This window comes from Eleutherodactylus coqui, chromosome 10 (assembly GCF_035609145.1).
Source record: "Eleutherodactylus coqui strain aEleCoq1 chromosome 10, aEleCoq1.hap1, whole genome shotgun sequence".
NCBI lineage: Eukaryota > Metazoa > Chordata > Amphibia > Anura > Eleutherodactylidae > Eleutherodactylus > Eleutherodactylus coqui.
The window spans coordinates 133,525,479-133,549,753 of record NC_089846.1 but is presented as its reverse complement, the minus strand read 5'-3'; the positions used below and the strand labels follow the sequence as shown (position 1 = coordinate 133,549,753).

General features: G+C 42.3%; 1 protein-coding gene across 1 annotated transcript in view; it reads right to left on the bottom strand.

Moving 5' to 3' along the window:
- The window catches only part of LOC136580933 (sodium- and chloride-dependent neutral and basic amino acid transporter B(0+)-like), a 38,320-nt gene that overhangs the window by 10,695 nt on the left and 3,350 nt on the right, over positions 1 to 24,275 (bottom strand). Inside the window, exons 2-9 of the mRNA XM_066581869.1 lie at positions 21,009 to 21,153; positions 19,355 to 19,486; positions 17,614 to 17,775; positions 13,902 to 14,037; positions 11,913 to 12,045; positions 5,275 to 5,415; positions 3,313 to 3,541; positions 2,823 to 2,948 (exon numbers count right to left, since the gene is read on the bottom strand). Coding sequence (XP_066437966.1) covers positions 2,823 to 2,948; positions 3,313 to 3,541; positions 5,275 to 5,415; positions 11,913 to 12,045; positions 13,902 to 14,037; positions 17,614 to 17,775; positions 19,355 to 19,486; positions 21,009 to 21,153 — 1,204 coding nt within the window. The remainder of the gene's footprint in view (positions 1 to 2,822; positions 2,949 to 3,312; positions 3,542 to 5,274; positions 5,416 to 11,912; positions 12,046 to 13,901; positions 14,038 to 17,613; positions 17,776 to 19,354; positions 19,487 to 21,008; positions 21,154 to 24,275) is intronic.

Here is a 24,275-nt window from a genome sequence, read left to right as displayed (position 1 = left end):
AACTAGGGCCTAATTTTGGAACAAGGCTTATATTTCAAGATTTCTCAAAAATCCTGAAAAATCATTCTGCATCCTCAAAAATCCTAAAACAAAAATCATGCTAGGACTTATTTTCAGGGAAACAGGAATATATATATAAATAATCCCTGCATCATTTCTTATAGCTGCACTAAATAGCACGTGATGCAAAAGTATGGGTCATCCGAAAATTAGATACTGTTTCACTTCTAATGTATTTAATCAAACATTTTTTGTTTTATGTATTAAATAATTTGCCCAGTTCTTAGAAATGGTTGCAAAGGTTGTAAAACATTAAAAGAAGCAATTCTTACCTGTTCTTTACCGTGTTGAACCCAGGCCTGCGGCTCTCATGATGCTCCCAGTCTTTGTTGCAAACGTCTACTATGTGACTGCTGCAGCCAATCAGTGGCCAGAGCACCTATGTGCTCTACTCCTGGCATCACCACTCAGATGCTGCGAGCCATAAGTAGGGCATGTGATCGCTGTGACCACTGATTGGCTGCAGCAGTCACATGGTAGCTCTAAACAAAGGCCAGTAGTATTGTGAGAGCTCTAGAGCTAGATCATCAGAGAAAGAATAGATGAGTAGTACTTCTTTTATTTTCTTATGACATTTAGGACCCATTCATACGAGCCATAAAATTGCATCTATGAAAAATAGCGCCAATTAAGGCTCGAGCTTAATTAGCATTTACTCTTCCATTCACGCCGGTGTATCAGTGGGGAAATACGCTGCAGTGCGGAATTCCTTCAGTCAGCAAAAATCCTTGGAATGACTTCTAATAGCTTAAACAGAGGAAGCTGTCTTCTTTTCCCAGCGTTGGGTGCAGGTGAACTCCCCCCCTCCCCCCCCCCCCTATTTAAATGGATACATTGGAATCTAATGCTTCACATGGTCGCCATTTTTCAACACAGCACCAATAGCTGCGTGCATACGCTCGTCTGAATGAGGCCTTACAGGCATTGTAAACTCTTTCAATTAGTTCTATTTTATATTAATTACTCCCATTGCTCTCCCAAGAGATTGCAGTCTGACACCATTGTCTCAGCCTGTCTCCTTATACACTATGCCCCACCCATTGTTACAGCTCACATGATACATTGTAGCTTCACCTGTTACACTGATTAATTCACTGGTGATAATAGAAGATACTTGTTGGATCACGTCCCTAATTATCACCACCGTCCCCTTTCCCATAGCATTACAAGCTGGGGTCTGAGTCACATAGGAGGGACATACAATAAATCTCATTATTCTTCTATGACTGTGAAGACCAGAGGGGTTAAATCTGGTTCTAAGATCTACTAATAAGCTTTTCCATAATGTGAGCTCAATCGTTTTCTGAGGGTCGAATGCCTTCATTTGTACTCGTACATTTACTTCCATACATTGTGTTGTCTTAATGTGGTTAGATTATGTTATAGATTACTTTTAGACAAAATGGTTGAATTTTGGGTATCTTAGGTCTGGGGTCTGCCTTCAGCTCTGAGAACAGGATCAGATCACTGTTATCAATGATTTGCAGAAGAAAACAGGCTGAGAAGATACAGATGAAGGTCTTATATCCACTACTGAAGAAAAAGGACTTCAGAAAACACAAAAAGTTGCAAAATCACAAAAATACACCTGGAAAGTAAAATTATACTGTATATAAAATTAACCCTTCGAATATTGTTCGCAGCCTCACACAGGCCTAGGGATGTAATGGTGTAGGAAATCATTCACTTTGTTGTAATATTAGCGCTAGTGCCGCTCTCTGGTGTCCGTGGTGCTTTAAGGATACATCCACATGAGATAAAAAAAACTCTCATGGATTTCCTACAATTTCCATACTGTTTTAGGGCTTATTCAGACGACCGTATACTGGCCGGGTATTCACGCTGGCCAATATACCGCGTCCCTCTCGGCAGGGGGAGGAGGCTGGAAAAGCCGGGAGCAGTGCACTGAGCTACCGCCCCCTCTCCGCCTCCTCTCCGCCCCTCTGCACTATTTGCAATGAGAGGGGGTGGGGCGTGGCGGAGCTAAGTTCTGGGAGTTAGCTCTGCCCCCGCCCCGCCCCACCCCACCCATTGCAAATAGTGCCGAGGGGCGGGAGCTCAATGTACTGCTCCCGGCTCTTCCAGCATCCTCCCCCTGCAGAGAGGGACGCCGTATATCGGCCGGCATGAATACCCGGCCGATATATGGTTGTCTGAATAAACCCTTACTCAGAGGCATGCAGAGGTTCTTCTAGTATGTTCAATTGGATGTCATATTACAGAAGTAGTCTGTCCTAGAACTAAAGGGAAAACCTCTTTAAGCTGGTGCTATACAGAGGTATAAAACAAAACCATATGGACTTTGGGGCCCTTTTTAAGAACCCCTGGATTTCAGAACTTTGGCATCCAAAAAGACAAAGTTTTGGCACACGCACCAAAACTGCAACTTTTGAAGCTTGTACAGCACACAGTGTCACTTTTTTCAAATAGTAGGTTAAGCCTGGCTTTAGGCATGGCTGCTCCTACATGGAGGTGCTCTAAGCTGGAGTAAGCTTTTTACCTGACCCATGAGAGTGTTGCCAGATGAAACAAATGTTTTTGGAGTTTTGTGCCCCTTGATACATTTGTCACTTGTAGCTGACAGCAGGGCTTTCTTTGGCTGAGCCGGTAAGTCCAGGTTCTGCTGTGCATGAGGTTTTGCAGGGACATTCCAGTTACCAACATTACTTGTTAATATAACTACCGTACCTTATATTATGTTTGTACATTCTTAGTATAAGCTCCTATGACAATTAGGGACAATGCCTTCCAATGTTACTCACCCACTGAGGCGAACTGGGAATCAAGCCCTAAGGTTAATAGCATAAAGAAGAAGAGAATGGACCACAGCGGTGCTACAGGTAACTGAGACAGAGCTTCTGGGTAGGCAATGAATGCGAGTGCAAATCCTAGAGATGGAGAACGAGATGCATGTTAATATCTTAGTGGCTACTATAAGTTATACTCTCGTATGACTAATATATTCCAGAAATCAATGTCAGATAGCCACCGGCCTAAATACAGAACATCAGCCGGCTGCAAGTGAAATATAGTATTACATGCGGCCATCCACCTATGTATTTCAATGACAGACCGGGACCAGCAGAGTGAGAGCTGGGTGTTAGATCAGAGGGACCTCCCTCTATAACATCCTTATGTACTAGTAGGGCATAAGAAAAGGGCTTGACATAACAAGACATCCCCTTTAATACATTGGGATGCAGGCTTTAGTTGCCCACATGCTGTATTGTATTGTTCTAACTATTATCTCACCTGAGCCTGCTACATCCTTTACTTCTTTCTCAGCTTTGAATGCCATGTGCCCCAATATGGAGAAGATGGCAAAGCCAGCAAACACACTGGTGAGGCAGTTGGTGATGCACACCATGATGGCATCGGCATAGCAGTTATTGTGGAACTTGTTGTAAGAGGAAAGAGCTACTAGTCCACCCCAAGCTGTGGACAGAGAGAAGAAAATCTGAGTGGCAGCGTCCTTCCAAACCTAGAGCGAGACACAAACAAGAGACAAACATTATCACCGGTTCTTAGAATCATGCGGTATGAGCTAATTAGCAAAAGAAAAGGCTATTTTAGACTTTGAAATATAGTACAAAATAAAATACAGGTCTATACTTAACCCTTTGCAATCCAATTTTGGATTCAGGATTTCCTAGGGGGCTTTCTCTTTCTGCTATTATACAATGGCGCCATCTGCTGGCTAGAGCCAGTACTGCAGTATGGGACATACTGGAGAGGCCCCCGACAACAGAGAGGCCAGTAATATACAGTAAGAGTACCCTGCCGGACGTCTTCCAACATCGGAGCTGTACAGCCTTCAATCAGAATGTCTTCAGATGTCAGACAGTGGATTGGAAAGGGTTAAAAGTGACTCTGGTTTTGGGACAAAATTCTGTCCCAAGACAGTTAGGACAGGCGGGTGTATTACCTGCAGTTGTTTTTCTTTGCTACCCCTCCTATATCCCGGTTTCAGACCCTGTTCTAACTAACTAATGCACACTGTACACTGCTCTCTGAATGGCCAATACTGATGACATTACCAGTTATGGCCAATCAGAGATCAGGTGTAGTGAATCAGTAGTCTAACATTACCAATATACTATAGGGATTAGGTGGGCTGAAGATTGAGTCGGCTATCTCGGATGGCTAAAAACGGGGCCCAGAGCTGGTAGATCAGAGCGAGGGTAGAGAAGAGCAACTACAGACAATGTACCCCCCCAACTCCTCCAGTTCTGGGACAGAATTTTGTCCTGAAACCAAAGGGTCGCTTTAATAACACCTTAGATAGTGTAACTATAACACAGTTTCAATATCTATAATCATAGTTACAGTATTTATTATGTTGCAGGGGTATTTTCAATACTCTGGATGTTGTAGTTAAAGAGGTTGCTCCCTTTTTATGAACTCTTTTTGTTAAAATGATTCTCTTGAAACGAGCTGATCACAGGAATCCCCAGCAATCAGCTGTAATCCACAGGGAACTGGCAGCAACTGTGCAATTTCCCTGCAGTGCCACCACAGGAGAAATGTGGTATTACATGGTGCCCATTGAAATGAGTGGGTCATCTATATAAGGGAGCTTTATATTCAGAGAGATAATGAGTTGCTCCTTGTTGTATCTATTATCTTTAGTCATTTGATGGAGCTCCCAAAAAGGAGACCCCCCTCTAATAACTGAGAACACCCTGACATAGTATTTCAAAATGTTTTGCTTCTAAATCAAATAAGGGAGATGGAATAATACCTCCACAGTGCCACCTATTGGGAGGTATTATTCCATCTCCCTTATTTGCATATTACCCAGAGGAGGAGGATTGGCCTTTGAGTCTCCTCACTCACCGTCTAGGTGCTCTCCCTAAGGAGAGCCTCTTCTAAACCAGACAACCCTTTAATATACAGTACAAATACCACAGATATTCTGTAGCACATCATAGTTACGATGCCGTTAGCAGGCCTTTAGTGATCCTTAACACATAAAGTAGGAAATTGTATATGTATCAATCCACCTATTTTATATTGGGGAGAACCTGCACAGGGAAATACATGCTTATTGGCAACGAGGAATGCATTTAGTTGATTGACATTTTTTGGGGTGACAGTTACAATAGTGAATGAGGGTCAAACCAGTCAGCCAGATATCGCCCCTAAATTAACCCTGCAATTAATTTCTAGAAGAATTCTATAAATAAAGAGCAAAGAACCATCAAAGAAACTTACTTCAGCATTTGCAAGTTTAGAAATGTCAGACTGCGTTCCAATATAGTAATTGATCCCATCATAGGCCCCTTCTAGTGTGGCTCCTCTTATCAAGAGAATCAGCAGCACCACATATGGGAATATGGCCGTGAAGTACACCACCTGTCAGAAGAAGCAGAAAGACGGGGTATAAAGAAAACTGCAAACCCTTTAAACAGGTAATTCAGCTTGAAATAGCAACTTTAGTAACTTCCAATATTTATAGGCATTAGTAGTAATAATATTTGTTTAAATATCGCACTGTCATAGTATAAAGTGTCACATAAACAAGTCATATTATAATATATACAATCCATGTTATTATACAGCACATATAACTATACAGACACAGTACAGGGTTGTAGTAGAAAATCCAGCAGGCTTGTTTAGTTTAACCATTTTTGTTTGGGATGGGGGGGGGGGGGGGGTTCTGTCTGCACCTCTACAAGTGAGTTTCGTATGATTTGACTGCCCAGACTATTTACTAATACAGCCATACCAGGTCTAGTGCATACAAGGTTAAATTAGTTTTACTGTATGATCTTGCACAGAGATGAGCTGGCTTCTGAAAACTTTGGTCCACCCAATTACAGAAAAAATTCAGTTCAGTCTGAATTAGTTTCAACCGAACGGCTACCAATACCGCTAAAATAATAATTCTCGGCCAAGCAACAGTGATGGTGCTTCAATGTGAGTCAGTCTTTAGCGCTGCTAACCACTGAGCCACAATGCTTCTCCGGAGGAGGAAAAGGAGAAGAACAAACACAAAGAGAACATACAAACACCATACAGATGTTGTCCTCGGTCATTTGAACTGAGGACCCCAGGGCTTCAGGGCAACACTGCTAACCTCTGAGCCACCATCCCTCTTCTTCCTGCTCTGGAGGAGGAGAAAAGGGAGAAGAACAAGAAGGAGAAATACAAAGAGAACATACAAGTGCCATGCAAATGTTGCTTTTGGTCAGATTTGAGCCTAGGGACCCAGTGCTATAAGGCAGCAGAGCTAACCATTCAGCCAGACTGAAGGACTACTACTACCACCTTCTTCTTTTAGTTACTTTGGCCATGACCAACGATCCGAGGTTCGTGAGATTTGGGTTTGCAGCAAACCAAACATTTTGGAAAGTTTGACCTGAAACCGAGCTCTATTGGTTCTCTTTGCTCAACACTAATCTTGTATCAGCCATTCAAATCTGTGTTTATAGCTACTGTATATACATAGACAAAACTCATACTGAGCTGGTGTGAAGCTGTTCTGTGTGCCCTGCGGTACCTTCTTCAATAATGATAACATCTATCTCTCTCATATCTATCTATCTACCTACTTACCTACCTACCTACCTACCTACCTATCTATCTCATATCAATATATCTATCTCATATCTATCTATCTATCTCATATCTATCTATCTATCTATCTATCTATCTATCTATCTATCTATCTATCTATCTATCTATCCCATATCTATCTATCTATCTATCTATCTATCTATCTATCTATCTATCTATCTATATATCTATCTCTCTCTCTCATATCTATCTCATATCTATCTATCTCATATCTATCTCTCTATCCCATATCTATCTATCTATCTATCTATCTATCTATCTATCTATCTATCTATCTATCTATCTATCTATCTATCTCCTATCTATCTATCTCATATCTATCTATCTATCTCATATCTATCTCTCTATCTCATATCTATCTATCTATCTATCTATCTATCTATCTCATATCTATCTATCCATCTATCTCATATCTATCTATCCATCTATCTATCTCATATCTATCTATCTATCTCATATCTATCTATCTATCTCATATCTATCTATCTATCTCATATCTATCTCATATCTATCTATCCCATATTTATCTATCTCATATCTATCTATCTATCTATCCATCTATCTATCTCATATCTATCTATCTCATATCTATCTATCTATCTATCTCATATCTATCTCATATCTATCTATCCCATATTTATCTATCTCATATCTATCTATCTATCTATCTCATATCTATCTATCTATCTATCTCATATCTATCTATCTATCTATCTATCTCATATCTATCTATCTATCTATCTATCTATCTCCTATCTATCTATCTATCTATCTATCTCATATCTATCTATCTATCTATCTATCTATCTATCTATCTATCTATCTATCTCATATCTATCTATCTATCTATCTATCTATCTATCTATCTATCTATCTCATATCTATCTATCTATCCCATATTTATCTATCTCATATCTATCTATCTCATATCTATCATCTATCTATCTATCTATCTATCTCATATCCATCCATCTATCTATCTCATATCTATCTATCTATCTATCTATCTATCTATCTATCTATCTATCTATCTATCTATCTATCTATCCCATATTTATCTATCTCATATCTATCTATCTATCTATCTATCTATCTATCTATCTATCTATCTATCTATCTATCTATCTCCTGTCTATCTATCTATCTCATATCCATCCATCTATCTATCTCATATCTATCTATCTATCTATCCCATATTTATCTATCTCATCTCTATCTATCTATCTATCTATCTATCTATCTATCTATCTATCTATCTATCTATCTATCTATCTATCTATCTATCTATCTATCTCCTGTCTATCTATCTATCTCATATCCATCTATCTATCTATCTATCTATCTATCTATCTATCTATCTCATATCTATCTATCTATCTATCTATCTATCTATCTATCTATCTATCTATCTATCTATCTATCCTTATCTTACGTTGCTAATATGTTCCTGTCTGAAGCCATATAAAGGGCTATAAGCAGCCATAGAGTCTCTAAACACAATCCTAACCCATAGCAATTCTTGTGACTTTATAGAGCAAAGTAGTAACTTGTGATTTGATGATGTTTGGTAGAACTGGATACTTTCTGAGACATTATAACTTCACACTGGAGACAACCGGATGCTTTATGATGCCATCTATTTTAATGGATTGCCATGAAACACATTTGTGGCCATCTGCACCATTATCGGACCAGTGGCTTTATTGGCATACAGTAGGCTGTGCATTATAGACAGTGTATGGGCTTATCCTTGTAACCATTAGTATTATAGTCTCAGTGGGACAATAGGTTTAATGCACAGAACACGTCCATTGACTTGAGTTTGCCCCAGACAGCTATCTGGTGGTTTTCATATTTGGTATGTTAATGGTATGCAATATAATATAATGGAGTATAATATAATTTTAAGTTATGTCTAATTGTTTATATACAGGAGCCAATTTACATTCATAATGACTATCACTAGCCAAAAGGATAATGGTGGAAGTTCATCTTGTGAATAGATTTACATACTAATATTTTAACAGGCTGTATAATGTCAGTGTCACCAGAGCGCATGCAGTGACAGTGACGTAGAATATAATGTGTCTACTAGTCCCAGGACGGCAGCTGCAATCTACATATATAAGTGATTCAGTGGAATTAGGTACAGGGTTGTATTCACACAGGCGATTGCGAGTTGCACTTGACATTCTTGGGGAGAATTTGCATCGGACAGCACAAGGACACCCTGTGATATCCAATGTGCGGGACGCCTGACATTACATGTCCTAATCCCATCTGGGAATCGTATAAGAATAGGACATACAGTGATATTTCAAACTATCTGCCCGAGTGAAAAATCGCTCAAGTGAATTAATGCATTCAAATGGGTTCTTTTCCCTGCGAGCGCTGTCTGTCTCAGAATCAGAGCTCCTTCACACGGCCGAGTTTGCATCCGTTTTTGGGCACACAAAATCTGAGTGCGCTAAGCACAGAAAGTAGAACCTATCGATTTCAATGGGTTCATACTCCTAAGCGCTAAAAAGTCGGTCCTACTCTATTCATCTGTGTTTTGCGCAGCAATGGCCCCATACAGTTCTATAGGTGGTGTGTAAATACGCAAGGCGAAGCCTGAAACACTGTACAAAATACAGGAAAATAAGATCCTCCATAGGTTCTGTTTAGGAATGCAAAGAGTGGACTTTGATCGTTCTTTACCCGATCCCTTCAACTGGAACAGGGATTGATTCGGAGGATAATTCCTCTATTCCCAACTGACGATTTAAATGTTCTCATAAATGTTGGAATATCTGCTGGAGATTCTCCTAAATGACATTAACTCTAAGGGCGGCTTTACACGGACGTAGTTGCGCACGCAATACGAAAAGAATAGAACTCATTGATTTCATTGGGTTCATTTTCATTTCCTCTTTTATGCATGCACTTCGCATCTATTTTTGTGCGCATTAGAGCACTAAGGGGGTCCCCATCAGAGGTGTAACTTGAAGCTCCCGGGCCCCGATGCAAAACTTGTAACAGGGCCCCCAACTATAATGCTTTACTCATAGTACTGGGTTCCCTATATGGAGAAGAGAGGCCTTATGGGCCCCCTAAGGCTCCTGGGCCCAGGTGCAACCGCATCCCCTGCACCCCCTATAGTTACGCCCCTGGTCCCCACAGAAGTCTATGGGAGGTGCGCAAATGCATAAAACACTGCAATTCCATGAAAAAAAAAAAGCACATCAGGACCTCGTTAGGCTAAATAGCCTATTAAATCAGTGCATTGTAGTGTCTTGTGTGCAAAAAACCTCACCATGCATGTGCAAAAGTGCATTAAAATGTGCCAATACATGCACAAATCTACCTCATTCATAACGCAAATGTGTTGCGTTTATACTTATATGAATGGTTTTGAATATCCACAACTATTAGCAAGTGAATGTACAATGTACGGCCCGGCAGAGGAAGGCTCACCGAGCTTCTCAGGGTCCATTTATACCAAACGATACATTGTTTCAACAAGCGAACCTGTTTATACAGGCGGATACATTGTTTGTTTGTTTCACATCCGCTGTATAAGTGAATGAGAAGGACTGAACTATCGGTATTTAAACTGATCGATAAGTGAATGAGCCAACGATGGTTTTATGCCTGCATAAAATGAATGACGAATCATCCATCGGTCGCTGGCTGCATTTACACGGAACGATTATCATTCACTTTCGTTCTTTGAACAATAGTCGTTCTGTCTAAAAGCTCCTTCAGAAATATTGAAAGGCGCCCACATTCACCAATATTACAGGTTATGGACAAGTCAGACTACCTACTGTAGCAGCCAATTACAATACTGCCTGAAGCATCTACAATATGACACATAGAGGGAGCGGCATGAGTTCACTTTCTCAGTAACGCTGCATCGGCAATGCTTTGTCCTTAGGGCTATGTCACACGCAGGTGATCCACCCAGCATTAAAACTCAACATGCTTTCTGTGCATGGACACGGCAGGTAGAACCTGTAAGGCTACACATGGAAGGGACGCACTATTATATCAGATCAGGTCTCTGCACAGTAGAACCACCCATGTAGCTACGGGGAAATTCCAGTATTATTATGAAATTGGATTAGAATTTGTTAGGGTTTTCTTGTGTTAGTCAACACCTCCCCCCCCCCCCCCCCGACACACCATTCCAACACCTCCGCAAACACCTGCTCAGCTTCAAAGACGTTCTACACTTAAAGGAACACTAAATATAGAAAATATACAAAAGAATTACATAAAATATTCTGACACTTTCTCCCTTAAGATGGATGTCCAGGACATTTACCTATCCTCGAGATGGGTCATCACAGTGACAGACCTCCACCAATCAGCTAATCACTAGGTCTGTTGTCAACGCTGTCCATATTACAGCAGCCTGGTTTTGGTACCGCAGTTAGAGTTCCCATTAAATTCAATGGAGGTTATGCCTATAGTACCAAACTGGGCCACTGCAATGTTGACAGTGCTATGTGCTTCCAGCATTGTTCACTCTGACAGCGGGCTTCGCAGGGATCCTGAAGGGCCGACCCCCGCTGATCAACTATTGATGATTATATATATACTGTATATGGGTATAGGTCATCAATAGTAAAAGTCCAGGACATCCCCTTTAATTTTCTCCTTTCCTTTGCCCCTACTATGCCTCATGATCCAGTGGTGTGCCCATCTGAAGATTGCACCGTGCAGTAAAATCGGACTCTTTTCAGGGTCCTTTGCGCACGAGTCTATGGGCAAGTACATGCATAAGAACCTGAAAAGAGTCCAATTTTCCTGCTCCATGTGGTCTTCGATGGGTGACAACGTGGATCTCAGGAGCGGGTCAGCATGAAAAATACATCACCCAGCTCCCTGTCACGTCCTCGAACAGCAGCATAACTTAGTTTATGGTACCGTGGGAAGTGACAGGTTCCCTTTAAATCTAGGCTTAACCTGTAAGAGATACTACTATTAAGACAGCATTCTCTGGGGGAGATCATTGATTCCTTAAGCATCACGTTTCATTCTCATGCTTAGACAAGTATGTTTTATTAGAAATACGCTAAAAACGCTTTAAATAGCAGAGAGGGAATACAATAATAATGCTCATATGTAACTATTTACTTATCCATCCTCTTGCAATATGAGCGCAGAATGGTACTAAGAGAAGGTGAATGTTGCATTACATTGTAAACAGCTCTTCTACACATCGATATGTCCTCATTATGAAGATTTCATGAAGAATGTGAGCTCATTGGATACATTATTACCTTTCCTGAAGACTTTATGCCTTTAAACAAAGCTGCACCAATTATAATCCAAGATAAGAGGAGGCAGAGAGCCAAGTACCAAACAACGTTCCCCGTTTCATGGAGTCCACTTGATTGTCGAAGTGCCACTCGTCTATGAAGGTTAGAAGATACGTTATCAGTAAAGAGTGGTTAATACAATGATATAAGAGGCTCGCTTCACGGCTATAGGAAATTGGTTGTGAGAAACAAAGCAGAGCCGGCCGTGATATTGATATGTGTTCTAATTAGTCAATAAGAGATGTTAACCCTGTTGTAATAAAAAAGGATATATTTGTCATAGTCCAGCATGTAATTCAGCATGGAAGCCTTGGAGTGAATGCCTGGTACTAGTTATATTATCATAGTAAAGGCTTGTCTGAGATTAGAATTATTTTTTTAAGAAACAGCGCCCCTTTTGTCCATAGGTTTATACTGGTATTGCAGCTCAGGCCAATCAAGGGCATAGGACTGAGCTGCAATATCACATATAGCCAATGGATAAAGGTAGTGCTTTCTGTGGACAAAAAAATGGACCCTTTTTCTCTAATCTCATAGAAACCCTTTGAATCTGTTATCTGGATTTAAAAAATATTTTTTTTAAATTTTGCATAAGTGCTAAGCCATAAAAAGAGCAAAAAAACCCAAACAGTATGTACGTGTTCTTTTCCCCAGGGATTCAGCACTGAAGCTCCCTCTGTCTTTTTTTTCTTGTATTTGCAGGCAGCATGTGACCACTACAGCCAATCAGTGGCTTCGGCAGTCATGTGCCTGTACTACTAGCATCACTGTTCACCAATGGGAGCCATGATGCTAGGAATATATCAGCATGAAAGCTATGGCCACTGCAGCCATCACCAGCCATGTAAAACCTCACTGCTGCCCGCTTCTAAGTAAAGACCACCAGGGGGCCGCCACAGCATCAGCACTGGATTGCTGGGGAGGAGAACAGGTGAGAACTGGTTCTTTTTGTTGTATCACACTAGCAGAGGTTTTTTTCTTTAAAGTCTCATAATCCTTCTAAAAGGGTTTTATAACAGAATAAAGTGGCCGAGGGCTGGGGATGGCATAAAACAATAAACTAAGGACTACTCACAAGTCCGATGTCCCCTGCGCCCAGCACAGCAACTCCTGTCTTTGCCGCTCTGGTCCAGGAAATTACTGCAGCTGTCATGTGCTGTTCATTGTTCACGTGACTACCCAGCCAATCACTGGCCTCAGTGGTCACCTTGCTGCTCATGCAGACATGACCACTGAGGCAAGTGATTTGCTGAGTGGTCATGTGAATGATGAAGGTCATGTGACCGCTGCAGCACCTTCCTGGACCGGTTTGGCTGTGTGGGACACCGGGGTACATCTCACCGGTAAGTAGCTCTGACTTATTTTGTGCCATCCTCAGTCACTTTTTTCTGAATGTTGGGTTGAAACTTGTAACCCCTTTAAAGGGGTCGTTCAGTTACTTTTTGAAACTTTAGCAGCAGGTGCAGATTTGTGAAAATAACTCCAACAGTCCCTACCCATCCTCGGCCCTGGCGATTCAGCGTTGCAGCCCCATGGTTGTCCCGGTCTCTGTTGACAGCAGACGTCAGGTGACTGCTGCCTGCCAATCAGAGGCTGCAGCATCATCGTACAGAACTCCTGGCATCGTAGCGCCCAGGATGTGACTGCTGATACCAGGAGAATAGGGCGGGCAAACAACGGGGCTGCAGAGCCGGATCTCCAGGACCAAGGATGGGTAAGTAGTAAAGTACTGTTGTGTTTGATATTTTCACACATCTGCACCTCTAATTTTCAAAAAGTTTCCGGGCGACTTCTTTAAGCCTGCAGTATTATATTAATATGTCTGACCGACAGAGCCGCACACACGTGGCCTTCTGAATTAGTAATAGGGGTATTACGTGTTAATGTGGACCCGTCCTTTCAGTCTTGTTCTCCATCACTTCCATCTGTTTAGAGGTACTTTCTACTTACTCCCAATATTGCTTGCTGGGAAGTTCGGTGTCTAAATATGTAGTGGAGTTTTCGATACACGTGTAGTTATTTTCCTTGACCCAGGTAAGATTAGCATTTTCAATGGTGTTTGGCTGTAGCATCACATCACAGAAACCTACAAACAGAAAATGGGTTATTAACAATATCAGTCGGCTGACTCAAATGATGAAAGGGGCTCACAGAATTACTAAGCATGCTGCTTTCCTCCAAAAACATTTGTCTTCCCTCCGATGAAGAGGCATCTTTGCCTGGAAACATATTATATATATATACTGCTTGATTTAATAAATGTTGGAGTCAAGTTCACGTTCACAACTTTAGTTTCAGATTATTGTTACAAGACATTTGTGCCCTTTTCCAATTTTTTTTGCTCTTCTTCCAGGATCCAAAAACAGTGTCATACCTTTCCACCGTTATGTGCAGAACTGCACCTTGGTCCATTTACTTTAATGAAGATGAGCTGCAATACAAGGCACAAGCCATGGACAGGTGTGGCGCTGTTTCTGGCAGAAAGAACCCATGTTTTTCTAAACCTGGATAACAATTTTATGTTTTTCATAGATATACAGAATGTATGTATATATATATATATATATATATATATATATATATATATATATATATCTGTTCTTTCTATCGTACTACTGTAATCAACAGATATATGTTTCAACGTTTGGCTATATTTTAAATGGATATTTAGACATGTTATAAGATAGCATTAAGGCAACTCCCCAGTCCTGGACCAAAAAAAAAAAATGTCCGCACTGCTTCTCTGTCTAGCTGATGCACATTGCGCATTAGTATTTTTAGGATATCTAAGACTCTACATACTCATCTGAGTGGTCAGAACTGCTCATATGGGCAGGACTGACCAATCAAAGCAGCGTGTTGTGCCTTAGACTAATAATGCATACTAGTGCACGGTGGGCATCAGGTAGTCAGAGTAGCAGTGCGGCCATCTTTGTTTGTCCAGGATCGGAGAGTAACTTGAAAAGAATCCTAAATCAAAAACACCTAGTACAAAACCTTTGGGGTTTATCTTGGACACTTCTGTATGGGTCTTGCCCTATCTTTTGCCAAGATACACTGGAGGCTCCCATAGGCTTCTGTGGGAGCTGACTGAGGGATTTCTGCACTGCAGCGTAATATCTCACCAATACGCCACAACCACCCTTGTGAATGGACGAGAAAACGCTAATATAGATCGGGACTTGATCGCAGCTATTCTTCTTTTACATGATATTTGGCCACGATCCGGCGAGCGTAAAAACGCATAGGGTCGTGTGAAGGAGGCTTAAAGTTCATTAAATGCATTGGACAAGAATACACAATACTCTGCATGGGTAAAAAAAGTTATATGAGATGAGAAAACAGGTCTGCTTTTGTTCTAGAAACATCACCACACTTGTCAACGGACTGCGTCTGGTATTGCAGCCTAGCCCCATTCACTGGAATAGGGTTGAGCTGCAAATAGTAGATCCAGCTCAGGGACAAGAGTGGTGCGGGCGGGGAAAAAAATGTTTTTTTTCCTAATCTTGCACAGTTCTTTAAAGGGGTTATCCGGGACTTTTACTATTGATGACCTATCCTCAGTGAATAGTGCTGTGCATATTGCAGCGGCTGCTTTCATATGGCAGGCACAGCTTCAATGTAGCTGTGCATGTAGTACCAAACCGAACCACTGCAAAGTTGACAACACTATCTGCTTCCAGCACTGTCCACACTGACAGCGGGCCCAATGATAAGCTGATGCGACAGGGATCCTGAGTGGCTGACTTCCGCCGATCAACTATTATTTGCCAATCCTTAGGGCAGGTCATTAACAGTAACAGTCCCGGACAGCGACTTTACTTACAGTAGTGTCTAGTTTGCATTTCTAAATATTAGCTCACATTACTCTATTCTGGAATGTTGCCATAAACTATTAATGACTTTATAAGTAACTTATTTAATTATGGACTCATTACATTATAAGCCAATAATTGCTGACCACGTTCTACACTCTTCATCTTTTCTATTTACATTTTAGCTTTGTGATGTTGGTATGCTGAAGTATGCAGAATAGAGAACACACAAAGTAAAAAGCACAGCTACAGTCATGAGTATAATGAGCTGTAGTGTTTGCAGAGTGCTATACTGCGCTTCAGTGAATGCCACATTATAGCTCCATTTACCTTGAGAGGTTGCATGAAGCAATAATGCCATGTATACGATGCCCTCAGCACACCGGGGCTCCTGGCATTCCTCAATATGTAATATACCCGGCCTCCCAGCAGCTCTCAAGGACTGTATCTGCCAGACAGACCGGTGTGTTTGAGTGAGTTCACATTAGTACTTCATATAAACATAAGTAGGCACCATTGGGCATGCTGGCAATAGTTTGGTCATTCTGCCGGTAAATGCGTGGGAATGTAGACTTCTGTTTTTCTCTTGCTAATCCATCTTCTGCGCTCACACTTCAGTTTTCAATAAATGATAAAAAAAATTAAAAATGGACGGTAAAAACAGCCCCCCTTGGCCCATCTAGTCGGCCCTTATATTATTTCCTTCTTATTTCCCTCTTAGGATAGATCTGTGCTTATCAGGGGTGTAACTAAAGGCTCAGGGGCCCTGATGCAAAACGTGAGCTGGGGCCCCTCTATCTGTATCTGTACCCGTACCCATACCTAAACCATGCTGCACAGAGACATAACTTGAAGACCCTGGGCCCCAATGCAAAACCTGGAACAGGGCCCCCAACTATAATGCTTTATTCGTAGTACTGGGCTCCCTGTATGGAGAAGAGAGGCCTTATGGGCCCCCTAAGGCTCCTGGGCCCGGGTGCAACCGCATCCCCTGCACCTTCTATTGTTACGCCCCTGGTGCTTATCCCCGGCATGCCTGAAGCCATTTATTACTGATTTTTGAACCACGGCTGCTGGAAGTGATGTTGCTTCTGATTTTTGCCAACTAATATCAGATTCTCCCCCTTGTTCTAATGTTTGGCTTCCTAATAAATACACTTCCCCCCCCGAACCTTATTTATATTTTTGACATATATAAAGGTTTCCATCACATCCCCCCTTTGCCTTCTCTCGTCCATGTAAGCTATATAAAGGTTTCCATCATGTTCCTCCTCTCTCTTCTCTCCTCCAGGCTATACAGACTATGCTCTTTAAAGAGAACTTGCCATCACCTATGAGCACCAAAAATGTAGTTATGGTGCTCATAGGGCAGATCCCAGGGAATCCTAAGATGTACTTTTTATACTTATTTGGCTCCCCATTCTTGCACTGTCCCTCATGGCAGTCGGCTAGTGGACCATGCGGTGGACTGATCTCTGCAGGCTGCGCTCGCGCACTCCCATTGTTCTCTGCAGCCTGCAGAGATGAGTCCGGCGCACTGTCTTTCCCGAGTGACAGTGCATGAACAGGGAGCTGGGGAAGTATAAAATATACATCACCGTACTCCACGGGACCTGCCCTATGACCATCATAACTTAGTGTATGGTGCACATAGGTGACGACAGGCTTTCTTTAAGTCTTTCCTTAATTGTTTTTTTCTTGAGATCTTCCACCATTTTTGTAGCCAGTCCTTCAACTCCTTTTATTTATCAGTGTCCTTCTGTATGCGAAGTCAAGAACTGGACTCGGTATTCCAGATGTGGTCTCACCAGAGCTCTATACAATATATCCCAATATATCATTTTTACCTTTGGGTGTTTTGCTGCAGCTGCTGTCAGACCACTCGAAGCATTCCGACCACGGTAAGACACTTGTGAATGAAGCGAATAAATAATATAAACTGTATGCAATGATCACATTATAATATATCGTGACGAAGGTTGAAATCAGGACCATGGTGATTCCCACTCCTGTGGAATAGAGGAAACACATAGTAAAGCGCATGTAATGGATTAAACAATGAACTCGCTGCACAAATAGAACTTGTTCTACTAAAGTAACAGATTTAAACAAGAAAAGAATAAAATGATAGATTTCACATAATAAGGGATATATTACAGAATATAATATAGGAAATCCATAAACTCAACTGGAATTCCTATAGATGTGTTACAGTTCAATGTGGATGGAAATTTGAAATGATCCTACACCTAAAACCATTTACTGTTCTCTCTGGCAGTGACCTGTATGATCATGATTTCTTCCTTCAGAAGTCCAGCCAAGCTTTCTCCTTCTGTTTCAACAAGACTGTGGGGATAGGGTTGTCAGACCTGGATTACTATAGACTGTTATTTTCATAGAGAGCAGCTTGCGCTTGGAGAACCTTTTACCCAGTCTTGATGCTAACTAAGGGTACAGTTGGCTCAAGGTCCCTGGTGGAGAAGACAGCTACTGTATAATTCAAATTTTTGTCATTGGACGATATATACAAATTTCATCCAAAATAGAACTTTTGATACTTGTGTAACAGTGAGGGATATTTAGACTATTCTATATAAGTGGCTAAATACCCATGCTTATATATCTATGTATGGTATTCTTGTACTTTATATATGTTCCTGCTAGAACCTTTAGAGAGGTCATATGACTTTCTTTTTTTACTATAACTTTGCACTGTGGACTAACAGGACCTGAGCTGCCTGTTGATTAGCTGATGGACTGGGTATAAATGGCAGGTCCTATGTCTGGTCTGTGGTGAGACTCAGCAGTTATTGCAGAGAGCAGAGAGTCTTGTGAGGATTGAGCTGTCCCAGTGCTACTGGAGAGCTGGGTTCTTCTGTGCCAGACAGAAAGCAAGACACAGCACAACTTAGTTTCTTGGAGTAGCGCTACCTAGCTGTTGCACCACAAGAAGGAGACCAGCCGATCATTCAAGGTAATGTCAGCTGCACTTACCTACCACAAGTGCTGATCTGTAACCAGTAGACAGACCATCAATGAGAGCCGATAGATTGACAACTGATATCTGGATTTCCAGTTTTAGTGGTGTGTAATTATGATTATCATCACCCAGGCACATCACAAATAAGATGGATTGTTTTGACTTCACCACTGTACATCCTCCCCAGAGGAACTATGCCAATAATTTGTTCAGAGGGCAGTGACTGCATATTTGTGGTAGCGGGTTAAGTCATTTGGTTAACTGAAGTTCCTGCAAGACTAAGTTACATCAGAGGAGCCTCCTATTTTCAGCCAGCACCTGTGGAACTATTTACTCCAGGCCAGTGTATACCATTTACTGACTGTGATAATTGTATATTGCATGCACAATATGAAGAACTCCCTATACGTTGGGTATGGGCCAAGTTGTAGCATTAATTGAACATCAGCAACTGTTTGCCTTGTATCCAAATAATACTGTTGTATGTTATCGTCACATTATTCTTTATTGTACAATCAATAAAGCATTTTTTGTTCAAATGAACTGGTATAAAGCCTCTTCATAACCGGCATCATATTCTGCATCTGCAACCCGTTCCATCTACTGACCTTCAAATATAGGTAGCACCTTCCACATGGCCACTGGTCCTAAACTGGCGAACTGTCCAAGGGAGCATTCCAAGAAGAATAAGGGTAACCCAGCAAGAGCCAGCATGATGGTGTAAGGGATAAGAAACGCACCTAAAAAGAATAGAGAAATACCATTCTAGGCGCATTCATGGACTGTCATAATGGGAGTTTCCTCCTATATTAGGTTAGTCCTCATAGTTGTAGAGCCATATAGATCTGTACGCTGATCACGCACGCCAGGCTCTGCTCCAGGGACCTTAGGTTACTATATAACTTCCTTAAACACACACAAAAAAATTAAAGGGGTTGTCCCGCGCCGAAACGTTTTTTTTTTTTTTTTTAAACCCCCCTCCCCGTTCGGCGCGAGACAACCCCGATGCAGGGGTTAAAAAAACAAACCGCTCAGCGCTTACCTGAATCCCGGCGGTCCGGCGTCTTCATACTTACCTGCTGAAGATGGCCGCCGGGGTCTGCTCCCTCCGTGGACGCAGCTCTTCTGTGCGGTCCATTGCCGATTCCAGCCTCCTGATTGGCTGGAATCGGCACGTGACGGGGCGGAGCTACACGGAGCCGGCATTCTGCACGAGCGGCTCCATTGAAGAGAGCAGAAGACCCAGACTGCGCAAGCGCGGCTAATTTGGCCATCGGAGGGCGAAAATTAGTCGGCTCCATGGGAACGAGGACGCCAGCAACGGAGCAGGTAAGTAAAAAACTTTTTATAACTTCTGTATGGCTCATAATTAATGCACAATGTACATTACAAAGTGCATTAATATGGCCATACAGAAGTGTATAGACCCACTTGCTGCCGCGGGACAACCCCTTTAAATCTCCCTGGGGCCACATTAGTCAGAAAGCAAATTCCCTGTCAATAGTTGCTTTGCTTGTGGAGGTTAAAAGAATTAAACCCCCTTTGCACCGGACGGCTGCTGGACGCGTAAGTACCGGACAGCCGATCTAGTGACTGTGCCAGGAGCAATTGGTCAAGTCAAAGGAGGCAGAGCGGGTTGGGGATCATTTTGTGCCCGCCTGCCTCCATTCATTGTAAACAGCCAGTCGCTCAAACATTGATTACATTGAGCGAAAAGCCGCTCAGCAGTCGTTCCTTTTCAGTAAGCTGACAAGTAACAACTAGCAATAACTGAGCGACTTCTCACTGAGTGCCCGGTCTGCTGCCATAAGTATTGTCAGAGCACGTTCACTCGTTCTTGCATAATACTTACCATTACTAGATTGGAAATACAAGAAAAACATTAAACAGAAAAAGTTGCAATTGTGCTCAGCACTCCATGGCAGAGTGGTCCATGGCCCATGCTCGCCAAACCCTTGCAGGGGATGTACTGCCTACAAACCTGAAAACGAACCTAAGTAGTAAGTGATTGCTCATGCAGGCATTCATTCGGTCAAACCTCGTTATATTTAAAGTCCTTTTGAACAAGTGGCAATTGATGAGTTATATCTTCGAGCAATGCCCATATGGGTAACAATCACTGAAAAAAGGAGCCCCAGAATGGTCATTCCATGGGAAATACAAGCGAGTGGTGGCAGGTGCTCTTTAAAAGTAGTGTATATGTATTTTAAAAAGTTCCCTTCCCCGTCTTAAAAACATAAAACATGTTCTCTGGTTACTTACCTCCTCCATGTTCAAAGGTAAGGTAAGGGAAGCGCCATACATTTCCTAAACCAACAGCATAGCCCACCATGGACAGGAGGTACTCCGACTTGCTGGACCAGTTTCCACGTTCCGTGTTCTCATCTGAATTGTCCGCTTGTGAATCCTAGTTAGAATTACAAGATTGGTGTCAGTCAATCATCTGAAGCGGATAATCCCATCGTGGTTGGGACATGCTCCGCCCCTATTCCTGCAGAACATTTCTTAATCATGTCTGATACCAATCTTTGGCATCTTCTCAAGGTTGACTTTTGTACACATTTGGCATTAAACCTTTTGATTCATTGTTGAAGAGTTGAAATTTCAATAAATTCAAGCTTTTCTTTACAGTTCGTGGACCTGACGCACCGGGGCTAATTTACTAATACTAACTAATAAATAGCGTTATTAGAAAGTCTTAGAATGTGCCAGATTTATTCCAGGACCTAGATGATAAATCTGGTGCATCTTTAAACACTTCTGCATAACGTTATGCAACCTATTAGTTGGCTTTGTTTTATGATAGTTTTGTTTCAAAAGTTTTGTCACATTTAGGCCACACCTCTTTCAACTGAAGCCACACCCCTTTTCAGACTTGCAGAAAAAGTGTCAAAAGCATATCATAATTGTGGAAAGTATGAAGACATTTTCTGGCACAATTGGCACCTTTTCAGTAGTAAATCTGCCCCTGTATATTTTCGGATCCCGGCTCCTTGGCTCAGTTATTTTGTTGACTCCTAATATTTGAACTGTGAACAGAGATCTTAACCCTTTCCAATCCACTGTCTGACCTCTGAAGACATTATGATTTAAGGCCGTACAGCTTCGATGCTGGAAGATGTCCATCAGGGTTCTCTTACTGTATATTGCCAGCCTCTCTGCTGTCGGAGCCTATCCAACGTGTCACCTCATGCAGTACTGGCTTTAGCCAGCAGATAGTGCTGTTGTATAACAGCAGAAAAAGAGTAAGCCCCCTAGGAAAACCAGGATACAAATTGGATTGGAAAGGGTTAAACACTTCAAATGCTCAACGTTTGCTCAGTTGACAAAGGATTTGACATGGCTTATAATGGACATTAAATCTGTCACCTTACTTCAGCTGATTAAGTGTTAATCCCCGGCTGTTTCTGGGGCTTTGCCGGATGATTCAGGGTTCACTATGTTGAGCACTTAATGTGCGGTTACTCTGTAATACACAGATGTGTCTATCCTTAGCTTAGTTTGAGTTTTGTTGCACAACCTGTCTTGATATTAAGGGCTTGTTCTCTTCTACGTTTAGCTTTTATGAGATTTTTGTTTCTCATTTCCATCAGAGGAACAGAAATTGAGGCAAGTTAAAGTGTCTCTCCGATCCTGGGGAAACAAAGATGGCTGAACGGCTTACTGACTCCCTGATGCTCACTAGGCATTGGTATGCATTATTAGTTTTAGACATTACACCAGCTTTGATTGACTAGTGGTGCCCATGTGAGCAGCATGTAGCGTCTTAGTCTACCAATGCACAATGTACATCAGGTAGTCAGAAAAGCGGTTCAGCCATCTTTGTTCCTCCAGGATCGGAGGGTCACGTTAGAGAGGTTTTCCCCCTACAAATATTTATTCTCTATCCACTGGATAGGTAGTAAATGTCTGATCGCTGGGGGTCTGACCACTTTGATCCCCAGTGATCCTGAAACTAGCGCACCCTGAAAGATCCATGTAAATGGAGCAGTGGTGCATAGGCATGACCACTACTCTTTTAACTTTTATGCGATAGAGAAGGATAGCCAAGCGCTTCAGTCTCCCTCTGTCCCATAGAAGTGAATGGAGTGGTGGTCACACATTCCGTGGAGAATTCAGGGTGAGCTGATCTTTGGGTGGCTGGAGGTCCTAGCAGTTGGATCCCCAGAGTTCAGACATTTATAGGGGATAAATGCCTTTGGTGGGAAAACTCCTTTAAGAAAAGACGCATCTGTACACAGATCTTAGGTGGTGCAGTTGTATGGACATGCTTAACAGTATGGTTCGGATCATGTGATCGCATTCATCTCATAAGAAGGCAAAATAGGCACCTGCCTAGTGTCAGACATTTACCAGGCAGGAGGGAAATATGTGCAGTTCTGTAATCTATATGTGATTAATCCCATTTCTTTATTATTTGTGTATTGGTGTTCCTGAAAACAAATGATGCATAATTATATGAAAAGCACATATTGGCTTAATCACAATGCCCAGGGAGTGACAAAATGCAAAGGGGACTAGAGATGAGCGAACGTACTCGTTTAGCGCGATTTCGCAATCGAGCACCGCTTTTTTCGAGTAACTGACTACTCGGGCGAAAAGATTCGGGGGGCGCCGGGGGTGAGCGGGGGGGTTGCAGAGGGAGTGGGGGGGAGGGGGAGAGAGCTCCCCCCTGTTCCCCACTGCTACCCCCCGCTCCACCACGCCGCCCCCCGGCGTCCCCCGAATCTTTTCGGCCGAGTAGTCAGTTACTCGAAAAAAGCGGTGCTTGATTGTGAAATCGCCCTAAACGAGTACGTTCGCTCATCTATGCTGCTGTCCAAATTGCAGGTACCCTGTTATAGAGCAGGGGGGGCTGAGCGGATTGATATATAGTTTTATGGGGAAAGATTCAGTATAACTAGAAGTTTATTCATTTGCATCCCTGTTCATCCTGAGTCCAGTGGGCGGTCCTATCAGTGATTGACCGCTATCTATATATGACAGCACATATAGAAATAGCTGTCAATCACCGTTAGGATCGCCCACTGGACTCAGGATGAGCAGGGATGTCAATTAGAGATGAGCAAGTATACTCGCTAAAGGCAATTGCTCGAGCGAGCATTGCCCTTAGCGAGTATCTCCCCGCTCGAGACAGAAGGTTCGGGTGCCGGCGCGGAGGAGCGGTGAGTAGCGGCTGTCAGCAGGAGGGAGCGGGGGGGAGGGAGGGAGAGAGAGATCTGCCGGCACCCGAACCTTCCGTCTCGAGCGGGCAGGTATTCGCTAAAGGCAATGCTCGCTTGAGCAATTGCCTTTAGCGAGTATACTCGCTCATCTATAATGCCAATGAATAAACTAGTTTATTTCTTTTTTTTTGCAGAACTATCTATCCCATTTTGCTCAGCCCCTCCTGTTCTATGAGATGTTGCCTGTAGATTCAAAGGCAGTTCCAATGTGACTCCTTCCCTTTCACTGCACCTTGTCTCTTTGATCTGTGCTCCTTGGGAAAAGAGAGCTGATAAAAAAAGTGAACAAATAGTGTTCTCTTTA